The sequence below is a fragment of the Liolophura sinensis genome, chromosome 10, assembly GCF_032854445.1.
Source record: "Liolophura sinensis isolate JHLJ2023 chromosome 10, CUHK_Ljap_v2, whole genome shotgun sequence".
Taxonomy (NCBI): domain Eukaryota; kingdom Metazoa; phylum Mollusca; class Polyplacophora; order Chitonida; family Chitonidae; genus Liolophura; species Liolophura sinensis.
This window is the reverse complement of record NC_088304.1, coordinates 9,611,985-9,628,305: the sequence shown is the minus strand read 5'-3', so window position 1 is coordinate 9,628,305 and position 16,321 is coordinate 9,611,985. Positions and strand designations below refer to the sequence as shown.

The following is a 16,321-nucleotide window of genomic DNA, read 5'->3' as shown; positions in this document are numbered from 1 at the left end:
TAAAATGTTTTCAAAACAATGGATTTTATGTTGGTCAGTTCTGATCAAGCATTTTAATCAAGCAATCAAATGTGGGCTTTTTTACACTAATCACTCTTCATGATTGGAACTAATTGGAAAAAACATTTCTGCAATAACGATAATCCAGAAAACGTTTGGATCAATGTCCCAGCTCAACAGACTACGCAAAAAACACAATTTCACAAAACTGCTTGTAATGTGTATATTCTCAGTTCAATGAACATAAATGGTGTATATTTACAGGCAATGCTGATGAATTTCAGAACTGACAAAATGCTTTACTTTCTTTGGGTTGCACTTTTTGAAATCTTTATGACTGCACATATTACATTTATCTCCGTTAAACATGCGAATTCTGTGTAATGAAGGCATTTCAACAAACAAAATTCTAGGTCTTCAGATCAATTTTCTGGGATTTGCCATCTCTAATTTCTACACCATGAGTGTTCTTGCAAACAAATGCCTCTGCTTACTCTTTTTATCAAATTACATGCCAAAAAAAAACTTTCGCAGAACTTCATGGATATATGTAGATTTGCTCTCTGCCGTCTTCATCAGGGACATAAAAGAGATAGCAATTATTCATGCAGAAAATTATTCCTCTGAAGTTCCAAGAAACTGGCCTCCAATCAGTGACACAAGTGCACATTTTTTGATTTCGTCACACTTTAAGTTTGGGATCCAAAGTCTTTTTACACATTCTTGCCAGCAATCCGGACATCTGTAAAAGGGAGTCAACTCCGTCACAAATCTTCATGTGAGTGAATCCAATTTCCTGCAAATGGAAATTGAGAAAAACATGATCTTCATGTGAGTGAATCCAATATCCTGCAAATGGAAATTGAGAACAACATGATCTTCATGTGAGTGAATCCAATATCCTGCAAATGGAAATTGAGAACAACATGATCTTCATGTGAGTGAATCCAATATCCTACAAATGGAAACTGAGAACAACATGATTACGATGTGTAACAGCAGCTTCAGTATGCAAGATGACTGTGCTATAAGTGGCATGTAATTTGCGAGTATTTAAAACAAAAACACACCAGACTAAATGTTCATGTTCATCAACAAAGTATCCCACATGAAGTTTTAAAAAGCAGAACTTTTTGTCCTTGTGATGTTGTATAAACAAGTTGAACATAAGCAAAATTGCACACACTGATAAAATCAATAAAGGTGCCGTGATTTTATCAATTCTGATCAATCAAGGGAGAAAGATCTCTATAAAGCGAGACTGCAGCTGTTTCTGCTTACATCACCTGAACCCTGGTTTGCCTTTTAGCTATATGTGTGTGACAGGTATGAGTCATGTGACAACTGTGTCCAGGTGCTTTACCATGGCGCATCCCATGGCCCAATCAGAATTCCTGATTGAAACCTGATTTGTTGAGATACCAAGCACATCAGAAAAAGTTAGTTGTGGCCGTTCACCCTAATTCTTCAACATTTTTGCAAATGAAAGAGCAACTCCCAGTGCAATTTATGCACAATTTTCATACAATTTTGGAGACAAAACTACAATGGTTGGATTCACAATTTCAGGGCTTCACACAAAGCATAATTTTATCCGTCTACACAGAATAATGCCTTCAGAATATGCTGGAATAAACACCTGGCAAACATGCGAATAGGTTAAAAGAATTCGTGTTCTAATTCTGAACATCTCTGGTTGTAATGTTTCTTTCAAGCATTTACATGAGCAGTTATGACGTATATTGACATAAGGCCATGGCTATGTGTGACCCTTTGTCCAATATCCCACCGTCTTGGCTGCTGTAAGTCAGCAAGTTTCCTTCAATTTTCAAGGCCCAATTCTATTAAATTTGAGAATCTTATGCTGGAACAAAAATTCAATTCACTGAAATGATCCCTTCAAGACTTTACCTTTATGAACTCCAGCTTGAGAAACTCTGGCATGTTTGTCGTCTTACAGACCCTGAAGATGATGGTGATGATGTCATGAGGGGAATACCCTAACTTCCACAGGTGTGCCATTACAGTGTACGCCTCGTCAATGTTACCTGCCACACACTGTTCTAACATCCCCTTAATGAGCAATGGGTGAGGCTCATCACATACCTGAAATTACAACAACAACAAGACAGGTGTGGCATAATTGTGTTTATACCTGCCCACAAAGTCGTTACTAACGTGAAATGGAAAGGCCAACTGATTTCAGATTATGGCTTGATTTGACGCATCATTTCCTCCATCTAGGGACTTAGCTACCATTCTTTGAAGAAATTACTACATGATGATACCATTCTTGAGCATGGCACAAAAAAAAAAAACAATTGTATAGAATACAGAAATAACTCATTACAGGTATTTTTTAAACTTCTGGGCCCAAATATTCGAACATGCTAGCAGCAAATGAAGTACAAAACAACTGAGCTCTGAATGGTTGTAAAGCACTGAGATAATTTCAGAGGTTTCCCTCGGGAAATGATTGCTTACCTTAAACACATTTTCACTGCTCACATGCCCAAAACCTTGGAAAGTGGACTGTAAGTTGTTCAATCCCTGCAACATGTCAATCATATGCAAATTAGATACTTGGTAGCCAATGAAAACAGTTGCAGCAACATACATGTATTTCCCCATAATATTACATACTGACAATCACAAAACTCTCCACAGTAACTACTCAACTTCCTGTACCTTTTCAACTCTTGATGCACAGTCTTGTCCTGTTTGTTTATAGCAGCCATCGTTTTCGAAATTTGAGAACAAGTGACCAATGTTATTGTTTACATATAAACTACAGCTTATTTTTTCCTGCTTGATTCCTATCTCATCACCTGAAAACACTATTTCTATTACAAGATTTCAGTCCAAGCACTGCTAAAGGGGAGAGAGGCCCCTAATAAAAATATCTGAATTTTGACAGAGTTTGTAAAAATATTTTTCTCACAATGGTACTTTCTTTAAACCCCAATTACTTCAATAGCAGCCTGCAGATGATTGTGGCTGCTGTCGTATAAGTGAAATATTATTGAGTATGACTGAACACTCAATCAAATCAATAAATCAATCTTCAAAAAGCGCCAGACTGAAACGTGGATAGAACCTTGCATAGATTTCCTTCCAGCTTTAAGGCTTCATCAACTCCCCTACCTGTCTCATGTCCCCTTGAGCTGTGAAGATGATGGCCTCCAGTCCGTCATCTGTATAACTCACGCTCTCCTGCTCACAAATCTCTAAAAGCCTGGCCAATAGTTGGGCATCTGATAGTTTGGAATATCTCAGCACGGCACAGCGAGACTGGATGGGCTCTGAAAATGTTCACTGGAAATATTTTTTTTATGCAACCCTCAAGAATATTTCACTGATACCACAGTAGCCAGCGTAATGGTGGGACGAAACCAAGCCGAGATTGAGGAAACCTATGACCATTCCACTTCCAATGAGAAGGAAGTCGGCACGAGCTAGACTTGAACTCACAGGGACCGCATTGATGCAAGGCTCGAGTTCTCAGCACACTGCCCACCAGGTCGTGGAGGCCCCCTGTAGCAAAAATATCAGTTACTTAAATGAGGAGGGTGGGTTAAAAGTGATTTTCAATTTCCTTTGTGTCCATTTTTTAAAGTGTCTGTATCATCCAAAGTCATTCCATCAAGTCAGACACTTCATGTATAGCTACATTTAATGCCTTGATCTAATAAGGATGAATACCCGATCCACCCAGCTCATTGGCTGATGAATATAAACACAGACACAGTATCCAATCAAACTGTGATTTCCTTAACAACGGACAGAAATAATAAACAACAACATGTGGAAAGGTCTGGCAGCAACCTGCGGATGGTTATGGGTTCCCCCCGAATTCTGCAGGGTTTCCTCCCACTATAATGCTGGCCGGTGTCATATAAGTGAAATATTCTTGAGTACAGTGTAAAACACCAATCAAATAAATAAATAAATAGAAAAAACAACAACATGCAAAGGTTGTCTGCATTTATGCCTGGTGGCAGGTAAAACCTCATAACACAAGCACTTTCCACACGCTCTATGCATGGGAGTTAAAACTGGTAGAAACAGTTAGAGGCTGGTTCACTGTCATATCAAAAGATGATGACAAAATACTTCTTAGAGCTTCCAGTGCATCTGACCAACACATCTGAAATTTTCAATCTGCCAACTTCTTCTAATTGGACAGCGATGGCTGTCTATTATTATATTCTGGTATAAAGATTGTTGAGTAGCCGTTGGATCAGAGTGAATTACATATATAAGAGATATACCTTGTGTATGGCTGGATTTTGTGACAAAGTCATACTCTAGGTGAGTGTAGCTACACAATTTTTGAAGTCGTACATTTAATGCATGGGTACAGTAAAAGGAACCATGTGATATCAGGGTTCCCACACTTCTGAAAAAATATTTTACCAGGACTTTGAAGGACTTAAATGGTTTTGTTTTCCAGCACTTTCAAAGACCTTAATTCACATACTAATGAGCCGTTGGCATGCAGCCATACTTTTTTTATTAACTTGTTTGTACAGTTGCACCGGCTGACATAAAGCCAACATACTTGATAGTGAAGTCCCTCATAATGGTCGTAGTGTCTCACAGGTAATTTGAAAACATAGTCATCTCCATGACCTACCACTGGAACTATGCATTTAAAGGTAAGAGCAAGGAGTACTTGGCCTTGGCTTTTGTCATTATTTTGACAGTAATGTGACTTGATTGGCCATCCGTGTCTACATGTACCACAAGGCACTTCAGTGCTGACACCTCTGTAGTGTCAGGGACCAGCCCCCTCACAGGCAGACACAGTGGTCAGGGGTGTATGTGGTGTATGTCCCAAAACCCAAACCTTATACATGTACAGCCTGGCACTTCAGTGCTGACACCTCTGTAGTGTCAGGGACCAGCCCCCTCATAGGCAGACACAGTGGTCAGGGGTGTATGTGGTGTAGGTCCCATAACCCAAACCTTATACATGTACAGCATGGCACTTCAGTGCTGACACCTCTGTAGTGTCAGTTACTCAGATGTACAGCATGGCACTTCAGTGCTGAAACCTCTGTAGTGTCAGGGACCTGCCCCCTCACAAGCAGACACAGTGGTCAGGGGTGTATGTGGTGTAGGTCCCATAACCCAAACCTTATACATGTACAGCATGGCACTTCAGTGCTGACACCTCTGTAGTGTCAGGGACCAGCCCCCTCACAAGCAGACACAGTGGTCAGGGGTGAATGTGGTGTAGGTCCCATAACCCAAACCTTATACATGTACAGCATGGCACTTCAGTGCTGACACCTCTGTAGTGTCAGGGACCAGCCCCCTCACAGGCAGACACAGTGGTCAGGGGTGAATGTGGTGTAGGTCCCATCACCCAAACCTTATACATGTACAGCATGGCACTTCAGTGCTGACACCTCTGTAGTGTCAGGGACCAGCCCCCTCACAGGCAGACACAGTGGTCAGGGGTGAATGTGGTGTAGGTCCCATCACCCAAACCTTATACATGTACAGCATGGCACTTCAGTGCTGACACCTCTGTAGTGTCAGGGACTCACCCCCTCACAGGCAGACACAGTGGTCAGGGGTGAATGTGGTGTAGGTCCCATAACCCAAACCTTATACATGTACAGCATGGCACTTCAGTACTGACACCGCTGTGGTGTCAGGGACCCACCCACTCACAGGCAGACACAGTGGTCAGGGGTGAATGTGGTGTAGGTCCCATCACCCAAACCTTATACATGTACAGCATGGCACTTCAGTGCTGACACCTCTGTAGTGTCAGGGACCAGCCCCCTCACAGGCAGACACAGTGGTCAGGGGTGAATGTGGTGTAGGTCCCATCACCCACACCTCACACATGTACAGCATGGCACTTCAGTGCTGACACCTCTGTAGTGTCAGGGACCTGCCACCTCACAGGCAGACACAGTGGTCAGGGATGTATGTGGTGTATGTCCCATAACCCAAACCTCACACATGTACAGCATGGCACTTCAGTGCTAACACCTCTGTAGTGTCAGGGACCCACCCCCTCACCGGCAGACACAGTGGTCAGGGATGTATGTGGTGTATGTCCCATCACCCAAACCTTATACATGTACAGCATGGCACTTCAGTGCTGACACCTCTGTAGTGTCAGGGACCCACCCCCTCACCGGCAGACACAGTGGTCAGGGATGTATGTGGTGTATGTCCCATAACCCAAACCTCACACATGTACAGCATGGCACTTCAGTGCTAACACCTCTGTAGTGTCAGGGACCCACCCACTCACAGGCAGACAGTGGTCAGGGGTGTATGTGGTGTATGTCCCATCACCCAGACCTCACACATGTACAGCATGGCACTTCAATGCTAACACCTCTGTAGTGTCAGGGACCAGCCCCCTCACAGGCAGACAGTGGTCAGGGATGTATGTGGTGTATGTCCCATAACCCAAACCTCACACATGTACAGCATGGCACTTCAGTGCTAACACCTCTGTAGTGTCAGGGACCCACCCCCTCGCAAGCAGACACAGTGGTCAGGGATGTATGTGGTGTATGTCCCAAAACCTAAACCTCACACATGTACAGCATGGCACTTCAGTGCTGACACCTCTGTAGTGTCAGTTACTCAGATGTACAGCATGGCACTTCAGTGCTGAAACCTCTGTAGTGTCAGGGACCTGCCCCCTCATAGGCAGACACAGTGGTCAGGGGTGTATGTGGTGTAGGTCCCATCACCCAAACCTTATACATGTACAGCATGGCACTTCAGTGCTGACACCTCTGTAGTGTCAGGGACCAGCCCCCTCACAGGCAGACACAGTGGTCAGGGGTGAATGTGGTGTAGGTCCCATCACCCAAACCTTATACATGTACAGCATGGCACTTCAGTGCTGACACCTCTGTAGTGTCAGGGACCAGCCCCCTCACAGGCAGACACAGTGGTCAGGGGTGTATGTGGTGTAGGTCCCATCACCCAAACCTTATACATGTACAGCATGGCACTTCAGTGCTGACACCTCTGTAGTGGCAGGGACCAGCCCCCTCACAGGCAGACACAGTGGTCAGGGGTGAATGTGGTGTAGGTCCCATCACCCAAACCTTATACATGTACAGCATGGCACTTCAGTGCTGACACCTCTGTAGTGTCAGGGACCAGCCCCCTCACAGGCAGACACAGTGGTCAGGGGTGTATGTGGTGTAGGTCCCATCACCCAAACCTTATACATGTACAGCATGGCACTTCAGTGCTGACACCTCTGTAGTGTCAGGGACCAGCCCCCTCACAGGCAGACACAGTGGTCAGGGGTGTATGTGGTGTATGTCCCATAACCCAAACCTTATACATGTACAGCATGGCACTTCAGTGCTGACACCTCTGTAGTGTCAGGGACCAGCCCCCTCACAGGCAGACACAGTGGTCAGGGGTGAATGTGGTGTAGGTCCCATCACCCAAACCTTATACATGTACAGCATGGCACTTCAGTGCTGACACCTCTGTAGTGTCAGGGACCCACCCCCTCACAGGCAGACACAGTGGTCAGGGGTGTATGTGGTGTATGTCCCATCACCCACACCTCACACATGTACAGCATGGCACTTCAGTGCTGACACCTCTGTAGTGTCAGGGACCCACCCCCTCACAGGCAGACACAGTGGTCAGGGGTGTATGTGGTGTATGTCCCATCACCCACACCTCACACATATACAGCATGGCACTTCAGTGCTGACACCTCTGTAGTGTCAGGGACCAGCCCCCTCACAAGCAGACAGTGGTCAGGGGTGTATGTGGTGTATGTCCCATCACCCACACCTCACACATGTACAGCATGGCACTTCAGTGCTGACACCTCTGTAGTGTCAGGGACCCACCCCCTCACAAGCAGACACAGTGGTCAGGGGTGTATGTGGTGTATGTCCCATCGCCCAAACCTCACACATGTACAGCATGGCACTTCAGTGCTGACACCTCTGTAGTGTCAGGGACCAGCCCCCTCACAAGCAGACAGTGGTCAGGGGTGTATGTGGTGTAGGTCCCATCACCCAAACCTCACACATGTACAGCATGGCACTTCAGTGCTAACACCTCTGTAGTGTCAGGGACCTGCCACCTCACAAGCAGACAGTGGTCAGGGATATATGTGGTGTATGTCCCATCACCCAAACCTCACACATGTACAGCATGGCACTTCAGTGCTGACACCTCTGTAGTGTCAGGGGCCCACCCCCTCACAAGCAGACAGTGGTCAGGGGTGTATGTGGTGTATGTCCCATCACCCAAACCTCACACATGTACAGCATGGCACTTCAGTGCTGACACCTCTGTAGTGTCATTCCCTACATGTACAGCCTGGTACTTCAGTGTTGATACCTCTGTAGTGTCAGTTACCTACATGTACAGCATGGCACTTCAGTGCTGACACCTCTGTAGTGTCAGGGACCCACCCCCTCACAGGCAGACACAGTGGTCAGGGGTGTATGTGGTGTATGTCCCATCACCCACACCTCACACATGTACAGCATGGCACTTCAGTGCTAACACCTCTGTAGTGTCAGGGACCTGCCACCTCACAAGCAGACAGTGGTCAGGGATATATGTGGTGTATGTCCCATCACCCAAACCTCACACATGTACAGCATGGCACTTCAGTGCTGACACCTCTGTAGTGTCAGGGGCCCACCCCCTCACAAGCAGACAGTGGTCAGGGGTGTATGTGGTGTATGTCCCATCACCCAAACCTCACACATGTACAGCATGGCACTTCAGTGCTGACACCTCTGTAGTGTCATTCCCTACATGTACAGCCTGGTACTTCAGTGTTGATACCTCTGTAGTGTCAGTTACCTACATGTACAGCATGGCACTTCAGTGCTGACACCTCTGTAGTGTCAGGGACCCACCCCCTCACAGGCAGACACAGTGGTCAGGGGTGAATGTGGTGTAGGTCCCATCACCCAAACCTCACACATGTACAGCATGGCACTTCAGTGCTGACACCTCTGTAGTGTCAGGGACCCACCCCCTCACCGGCAGACACAGTGGTCAGGGATGTATGTGGTGTATGTCCCATCACCCACACCTTATACATGCACCTCAGATAATACTTATGGCTATAAAACTGAAAGCCTTTTCCAACATCACATGATAAAAGATTCCAGCATATACTCTGAGATTTTTGAGCAATTACAATAAGTTATCCTTGAAAATTTCATGTCAGAAAACGAGAAAATTCAATTATGTAAGAAAAACAGATTTATTCTTTAAGCGTTACATGCCCACCAGCTGACTTTCATGTAACTTCATGTTCATTTGTTCCTAACTTTGTAATTAATTAAAACCTAAAAAAGATAATTTAGCTAGATCATCATATGTATATGATAAAACACAAAACAAAAAACCCCCCAAAAACAGCATAAGTAAACTGTGTTTGGAATCAAAAAAATAGATGAATCTGAAAAATCAATAATGGTATGTCCCATGTATAGCAATTAACTGTTTTCATTTCGTTTAACTAACTTTCATTTTCTGAGATAACTTTGAACTTGTTGGCACTGGCGCCAGAAACTCAGTTGGAGTCAGTGTTGGACAAGGCTGTATCAATCTCTTTTATACTGGCGGCCTACAAACTGAAACCATCTTTAAAATTTGTTGCCCCACAGCGAAAAGCTGGTAAGGACATACTTTCCCGGCATGGTGAAGTCTGGGGTAAAGTGTGACAATCCGTCCCCATGAAGAAGAACTTTGCTTCTCTCCACACATTCTGTTTGCGTCATATCACTCTGTCAGTGATGTACAATAAGATAATACTTTCCAGAAGGGGAGAGCAGTGTTATATTGACAGGAGCACTATCTAGCAGTGGGTACCTCCCTTAGCATCGATATGCATAATGACAGTTTATCCACTGTCACTTGTTTTAGACCACTTTTGGCCTACAGTTTCGATACATTTTGCAAGCATTTTACATACGTATTTTTATTTGGCAGTTAACTACCTGTGACAAAAACAATAAGGACCAATTTATAAATTTCAAGCACTTATTTGTAAAATATGTGATATTGAAGCACTTTATAGGTCTGGAAATCAAATCATCTAAAATCAAGGACTTTCCAGTATTTTAAGGACCAGTACGAACAGTGGATATGTGAAAAATTAAAGGAACATTTGATGGATTGAAGCGAAAAGATTAGAAAAATTTGAATGAAAGATGTGATTCATGATGTTTTAAATATTTAAAACGTTTCTTAGTTCCTCAAACATATTAATACAAGATTTTGTACTAGGCAAAAAAGAAAAAAAAAACAAAACAAATAAACAACAAACAGCGTTGTATTTCAGCACCTTTAACACGAATTGCTTGATTGACTTACCAATGATTTTGTCTGATGCGTTACAGGCCAAGGCAAAGCGTGTGGTTTTGGAGTAGATCTCCATTGTCCTCCTCAGTGCCTGCTGGGCTCCATCTGTCATACTGAAACATCGTAGATCAGCTCTTTATAGTCCCTTCTTATTTATCTGTTTGTCTACTGATTCACACCATAATGAAGAATTTTTTCCCCTACTGTAAATGTTCAACCTATTCAACCACTTTTTTCAGTGCAATTTATGCATACAATTATCGTGAAAATGGTGCCAAAAATGATTTGTTTCTGTCATTAAGGATGCAAGCTTCATAAAGTGTGCAAATTGTTTCCCTACCCCACATAGCTCCCTCAGAATGTTTCAAAATATTGGTTGCAGTGATGTTTGAAAAGGTTAAAGAATTGGGGTATATGTATATGAAGGCCCACAGGTATACGGGTCATGGTGGAGGGAACTGAAGTTCTAGTGGTAAACCACCTCTTTTTGCCAGATATCTGATAAACTGCCTTACTGTATTTCAACTGAAGTTTGATATCAAATAGCACTTTCTGAAGCCCATGAAGGCCTTAAAATGATAATTCTGTGAACACGTATGTAACACAGGCTTGATTGCATAGTTTTTTTCAGTTTTTGAGGAAATACAAGAAATCTCATTACAGGTTTACAAAAGGAACAAGAATTGAATTGTACTAGAAAATCTTAAATTGAATAAATAATCCAATCAAGTTAAATTAGCATCTAAACCATTAAAAACTGGGCTCCAGTCTGTGACCTCAGGGGCAGATCACTTGAGGCTGAAATAAGCCAAGAAAGAGCTAAGATGAAAAACTTTCTTTTTTGAAAATCCAAGCTAAATTCATGTCACATTACAATTTAAATGAATCAAGAAATGAATGGCACTGTAAGAGCTTAATAAAGTTTACAACAGCCAACAAGAGCTCAGTTGCATACATTTTTAAAAATAAGTATTTTTACAGTTAAAATAATCAATAACTGAACTGTACTATAAGAACTTAATATATCAATAATCAGAAATAGAATCGAAGGACTTTACTCAGAATGTATTTCTTGAATGTTTTGTATGTGAAAAATAAAAACTCTTTCCCAATTTAAATGGATTCGCCTTTCATTCCAGTTTCTTGAAATATCAAATTTAACTGAATATTTAAGCCAAATTGAAATTACTGTGTCGGCTGATAAAATCATACTTTTCGTGAAGCCCTGAAATTGGTCAATCCAACCCATGAAGTTTAAATCTCCAAAATCAAATTAAAAATTTGCGTAAATTGCATTGAAAGTTGCTTTTTCATATGTAAAAAGATTGAGGAATTAGGGTAGGTCTGTGATGTCACCATGGTGATATTCATTTGTGCCATGATGATGTCATTTCAGGCCATGGTGGGGCAGACCACTGCATTTCAACACGGGGAATGTATAAACAATGACGAAAATTATCCACCAAACATGACTTTAATTTGCTGACTTACCTTGCAAATCTAATAAAAATAAATATTTCAAGAAATAAAAGTCATGGATTATTGTACATACCTACCCATGTTAAAATATACTGGTTCATAAACCCGCGTTGATGCAGGAGCCTCTTACCACTGGCTGGGAGTTCAAGTCCATCTCATGCTGGCTTCCTCTCCAATGGTACGTGGGGAGGTCTGGCAGCAACCTGCAGATGGTCGTGGGTTTCCCCCAGGCTCTGGCCGGTTTCCTTCACCATCGTATAAGTGAAATATCCTTGAGAATGATGCAAAGCACCAATCAAAGAAATAAATAGATAAATACAGCCACAATTTTTTTTTTTTCTTTTTTTTTCTAAGAAGTGCAGTCTGTAGGCTTACCTGTCTGCCTCGTCTAATATGATGATTTTATGTCTTCCTTTTGGAAGTGTGACTTTCTTCTGAGCAAACATCTTGATTTTATTTCTCACAACATCAATCCCTCTGTGCACAAACAAAAATGCTCGATAAAATTTGCAATGTTTCCTCAATCGATAAAAAAGTAAAATTAAAAACGCAGTAAAGAGTAAAGATTCATCTTTTTAATTGTTTTCAATTGATTAGGAAACAATGATGAATAGACACCCTTGCATATTAACAGCTTCTAAAGTGCATCTACATTTTCCCAAATTACTAAATCCTGTGATTTGCATATTACCACTCCTGTATTTAGCACTTTACAGATTTTTTGGCACATTACCAGGATCTTTCTCTTATTGGTAAATGTTTACTTTCGTCCTCTTCGGCTAGATGTTTCACTGCTCAAGTTGGAATGACATCCCAGACAGACAATAAATTTGGCCAGAAAAAAACCCTTAAGGTTTTATATGGCAGGGCAGACATGTTCTTAAAGCCAAAGGGTGCATTCTAGCACGACACAGAAAACTGCATAACTTCGCTCATCAATATCTACAGCCAGTTTCAAAGAATGGTTCGAAGTATAAATGTGAAATTTCAAACTGAATACTTAAATGACCAGAAATTTTGTCCACGACAAACTTGCCCATTTTTCCTAATCCTAAGAGTTCTATTGATTTCAGAACGGTGTTTTGAGGTTTGCTTGGGACATGGGATAATATTATAGAGCACCAAAGCTTCTGCACCGAAAACAATATTTTTTAACGTTTATTTGCCTCTAAAAATGCACTTTTGTCGATGAAGATTTAAAGTTATTATGGCAGTTACAAAATTTCTACTGAGTGGTAGGCAGTTTTACAGAAACTTTTGCAGCACTTTTAACATGTATTATACTTCAGCCTCCTGCTTCTCAAAATCAACAAACCTGTCGTTAGAGGCGTTCAATTCCAGCACAGCATCTTTGAAAGACTGACCAAGGAGAGCACGTGCCAGACACAGAATACTTGTGGTTTTCCCAGTACCTGGCGGACCCTGAAACACCAACAACAGTAATACCTTCAGAATTACCCAATACCAAGCATGCACTGCAAGGTATTACGATTTCGAAGAACTGCTGTTTGCTGGCAGACCTTCCCATGTACAGCCATAGAGAAAGTCAGCATGAGCTGGACCTCACGACATTATTGGTGAGAGAAGCTCTTGGATCATTGCAATGCGCTGGCAGTTTAACCATCTCGGTGATTACCATGATATAAAAATATTTGGTTTCAGAGATATTTGCCTTTTTATTCAATAGTGTGTCAGGACCGGAACTTACGGAAGTTCAACATGTATTTATTAACGCACGTGCTTCACATTCAAGGGAAATAACCTGGGAAAAGCATCTGGTCTGTGTGCATTTACATGTACATGCATGTGTACTGAGTTGCTCCCCTTTGCACTTGCAACACCACTTGTAGTCCTCGAGCAGGAAAAGTTGAGATGGGAGTTGTGAGTGATTTTTTTTTTCTGATTGATTCACTGCTTTGAGTTTTCAAGTTGTGAATTTTGTTATGACTATATAGTTGTCACAATGGCTAAAAAAATTCTAGCTAGCTCTAGCAGCCAATGTTTCTATATAAACACATCCACATAGAGTTACCCTGTGGATTCTGCAGACTTACAGCTATGATGACGTTTGGGACATTGCCCTCTCTAGCAAACACCTCTAGGCGGCTGATGGTCTCCTCATTCCCTACAACATCCTTCAGTTTGTGTGGTCGGTATTTCTCCACCCTGTTAATAACAAATCATGATAAACTAGTTTACTCTCACAAAGATAAATTCAGACAATGTTTTCGTGAAGAAAAAGAAACTATGCCACTTTTCAGTGACGCATGGATTAGCCCTCTCTCTTTTATATTTGTACTGACGCTGGCATAGTCATGGTTGGTTCCAATTCACAGCTAAAGGATGGATTGTAAAATTTCGGAAAACTGTCGATTACTAACCTACTACACCAGTCCAGTCAATACTTTACAATGCCTAAGTTCCTAGGGCACAAGGCTGTTAAAATTCCGAAGTCCAACCGCTCACCTTTCATTTACACAATGGCCGTCATCTACACAGTGCACGTGCACAGCCAGGCAGCTAGATATGAAACTATCCCTCCCTTCTATTATGCTGGTTATGATGTCCTTTGGTAGTTATACGATCAGGTACGGCTGGAGTTGAGTCCCTTTGACTCTAGGTAGTACAAAACGCATCACAGTTTGCTTGTCGTAGAACCAACTTGAGCACATGCCCTTGTTTTGACATGCTTGACATCCACAAATAAGGCCAGTATGGGTCAATCGTTTTGTACCCAGCTGCCTGGCCATGCATTCGGCTTGTGTTGATGGTGGCCATTTCGTAAATGAGAGGTCAGTGGAGAGGTTGGACTTTAATAAATATGGATGGATATTTACCGTTCGCACGATGGACATTTCAGGATTTTAATGGTCAGGTGTCCTGATGCCCTAAGCATTGGAAAGGAATGACTGGACAGGTGTGGGAGGTTTGTAATTGACTGTTTTTCATGACTGTGAGTGTCAGTACAGATATAAAAGAGCAAAGCATAGTCATCTAGGGTTGCCTGAGGGCTATGTGTACCCTATAATGCTTACATTAAACTACCCCCTAGTTCAATTCTGAAGCAGAATTTAGCTTTGTCTTGAATACACATAAAAAATGAATGATCATGGTTTAACGGCGTATTGGCAATATTTCAGCCATATCGTGGCAAAGAATACACATAAAGCATGGCAGTTCTGAAAGCTAAAATATTTATGTGCATTCTGCCATGATCACTACTTTGAATTACCATTCTCCTGTAAATCTTAGCCAAAGTCAAAATAGGCTCATATTTAGCAGGTCGCCACGCGCTACCATGTTTTTAAAATCTGGGTCAGCGAGGCATGCATGTGCTGTAGCGGTTGACCTTTCCATGGCGTCATATCTTGAAATTTACATCTATACTAACAGTAAATCTATGCCTCAAATCAATCTGCTGTCCTAGAACATGAATGTCATAAAAGATAAATCACCCATGCATATGTGGAGGGGGCGACAATCCGGTTTACTATTTCACGCTGTTGACGTGGCATGTGAGCGTAAGTCACATGACAACTGGGAATTATCTTGGAATTACTGGTAGTAAAAGCTACAAAATGTGGAAAAAATTCGCAGAGGAACAGAGAATATCTTGGTGAAGATAATAGATTGAAGTTCTTCCTGGTTGATGCACATTCTGGGTCATTTTGCTCGGATTTTTGTTGCTCAGAAAATCTCAGCGCTAAGCTGTTCTTAAATACCAACATTTTAACCTGGAAAACTCCTCGGCGGTGATTTACGCCTAACCCCATACTGGAAGATCACAGCCAAGATCCTCGGCTATCACCCAGGGCTACATATGTATATGAATAATTAGTTTAACCGCAACAATTGACCTTGGTTTATGACTTTACCCATTCCCTTTAAAGACGAAAATGACCAGCTTTCATTCTAAGAGCCTAGCGCTGTCTTTATTATTAATATGGTGATTCGATGACATTATGAGCGACGGAAACTGGACACTTGCTGGGCGATGTTACTCTCAAAATGCATTAGTTTACGCTACAAGAAAAAACACATACCATGGTAATTCATACGTGCCACGGCCTTTTTCTTGCTTTTTAGGATCAGCTGACGTTGAGCTAGAAGGATCTTTGCTACTCTCTTCGTCAATCTCCATCCTTTCTTCTTCGTTCGCCATCCCTTGTTTTTCTGACTTTCGCGCCAAGTCTCACGCCACTGACTCGCCACGACAAGGACAGACAACTCTAATTCAACTTTCCGCTGCTGTCCGCTGGTGTCCTGGCGGGCGAATTATGTTATGCTATTGGGACAACGTTAGGAGACATCCCGGTAGGGTCCTATCAGCAACTATAGGCAGCATTTGGGGTCTTTCTGTCTCTCTGTACCACTTGTACACGTCACAATCTCCTTGGGTATATAAAGTTACTAAGTGTTGTGCTGATATGCTTGTCTTCTCAGGTCTTTCTGTCTCTGTGTACCACCTGTATACGGTGACAATCTCCATGGGTAT

The 16,321-nt window shown here is 42.4% G+C and overlaps 1 protein-coding gene across 1 annotated transcript; it reads right to left on the bottom strand.

The window, feature by feature from the left end:
• Window positions 1-149: 149 nt before the first annotated feature.
• LOC135476533 (replication factor C subunit 2-like) lies at window positions 150-16,016 on the bottom strand. The gene is made up of 9 exons (XM_064756580.1): window positions 15,870-16,016; window positions 13,881-13,992; window positions 13,142-13,248; window positions 12,202-12,303; window positions 10,360-10,460; window positions 3,145-3,302; window positions 2,485-2,550; window positions 1,912-2,106; window positions 150-796 (listed from the first exon to the last, which is right to left on the bottom strand). The coding sequence occupies exons 1-9, from the start codon at window positions 15,986-15,988 to the stop codon at window positions 683-685; spliced, it is 1,074 nt and encodes a 357-aa protein (XP_064612650.1). The 5' UTR covers window positions 15,989-16,016; the 3' UTR covers window positions 150-682.
• Window positions 16,017-16,321: the final 305 nt, after the last annotated feature.

Excerpts from the sequence above, each read along its gene's own strand:
- LOC135476533 (XM_064756580.1), bottom strand. The coding sequence starts at position 15,988 with ATGGCGAACGAAGAAGAAAGGATGGAGATTGACGAAGAGAGTAGCAAA. Across the intron at positions 12,304-13,141 it reads TTGAACGCCTCTAACGACAG|AGGGATTGATGTTGTGAGAA; the intron begins GTTTGTTGATTT and ends GTTTGTGCACAG. Across the intron at positions 10,461-12,201 it reads ATATTAGACGAGGCAGACAG|TATGACAGATGGAGCCCAGC; the intron begins GTAAGCCTACAG and ends ACGATGTTTCAG.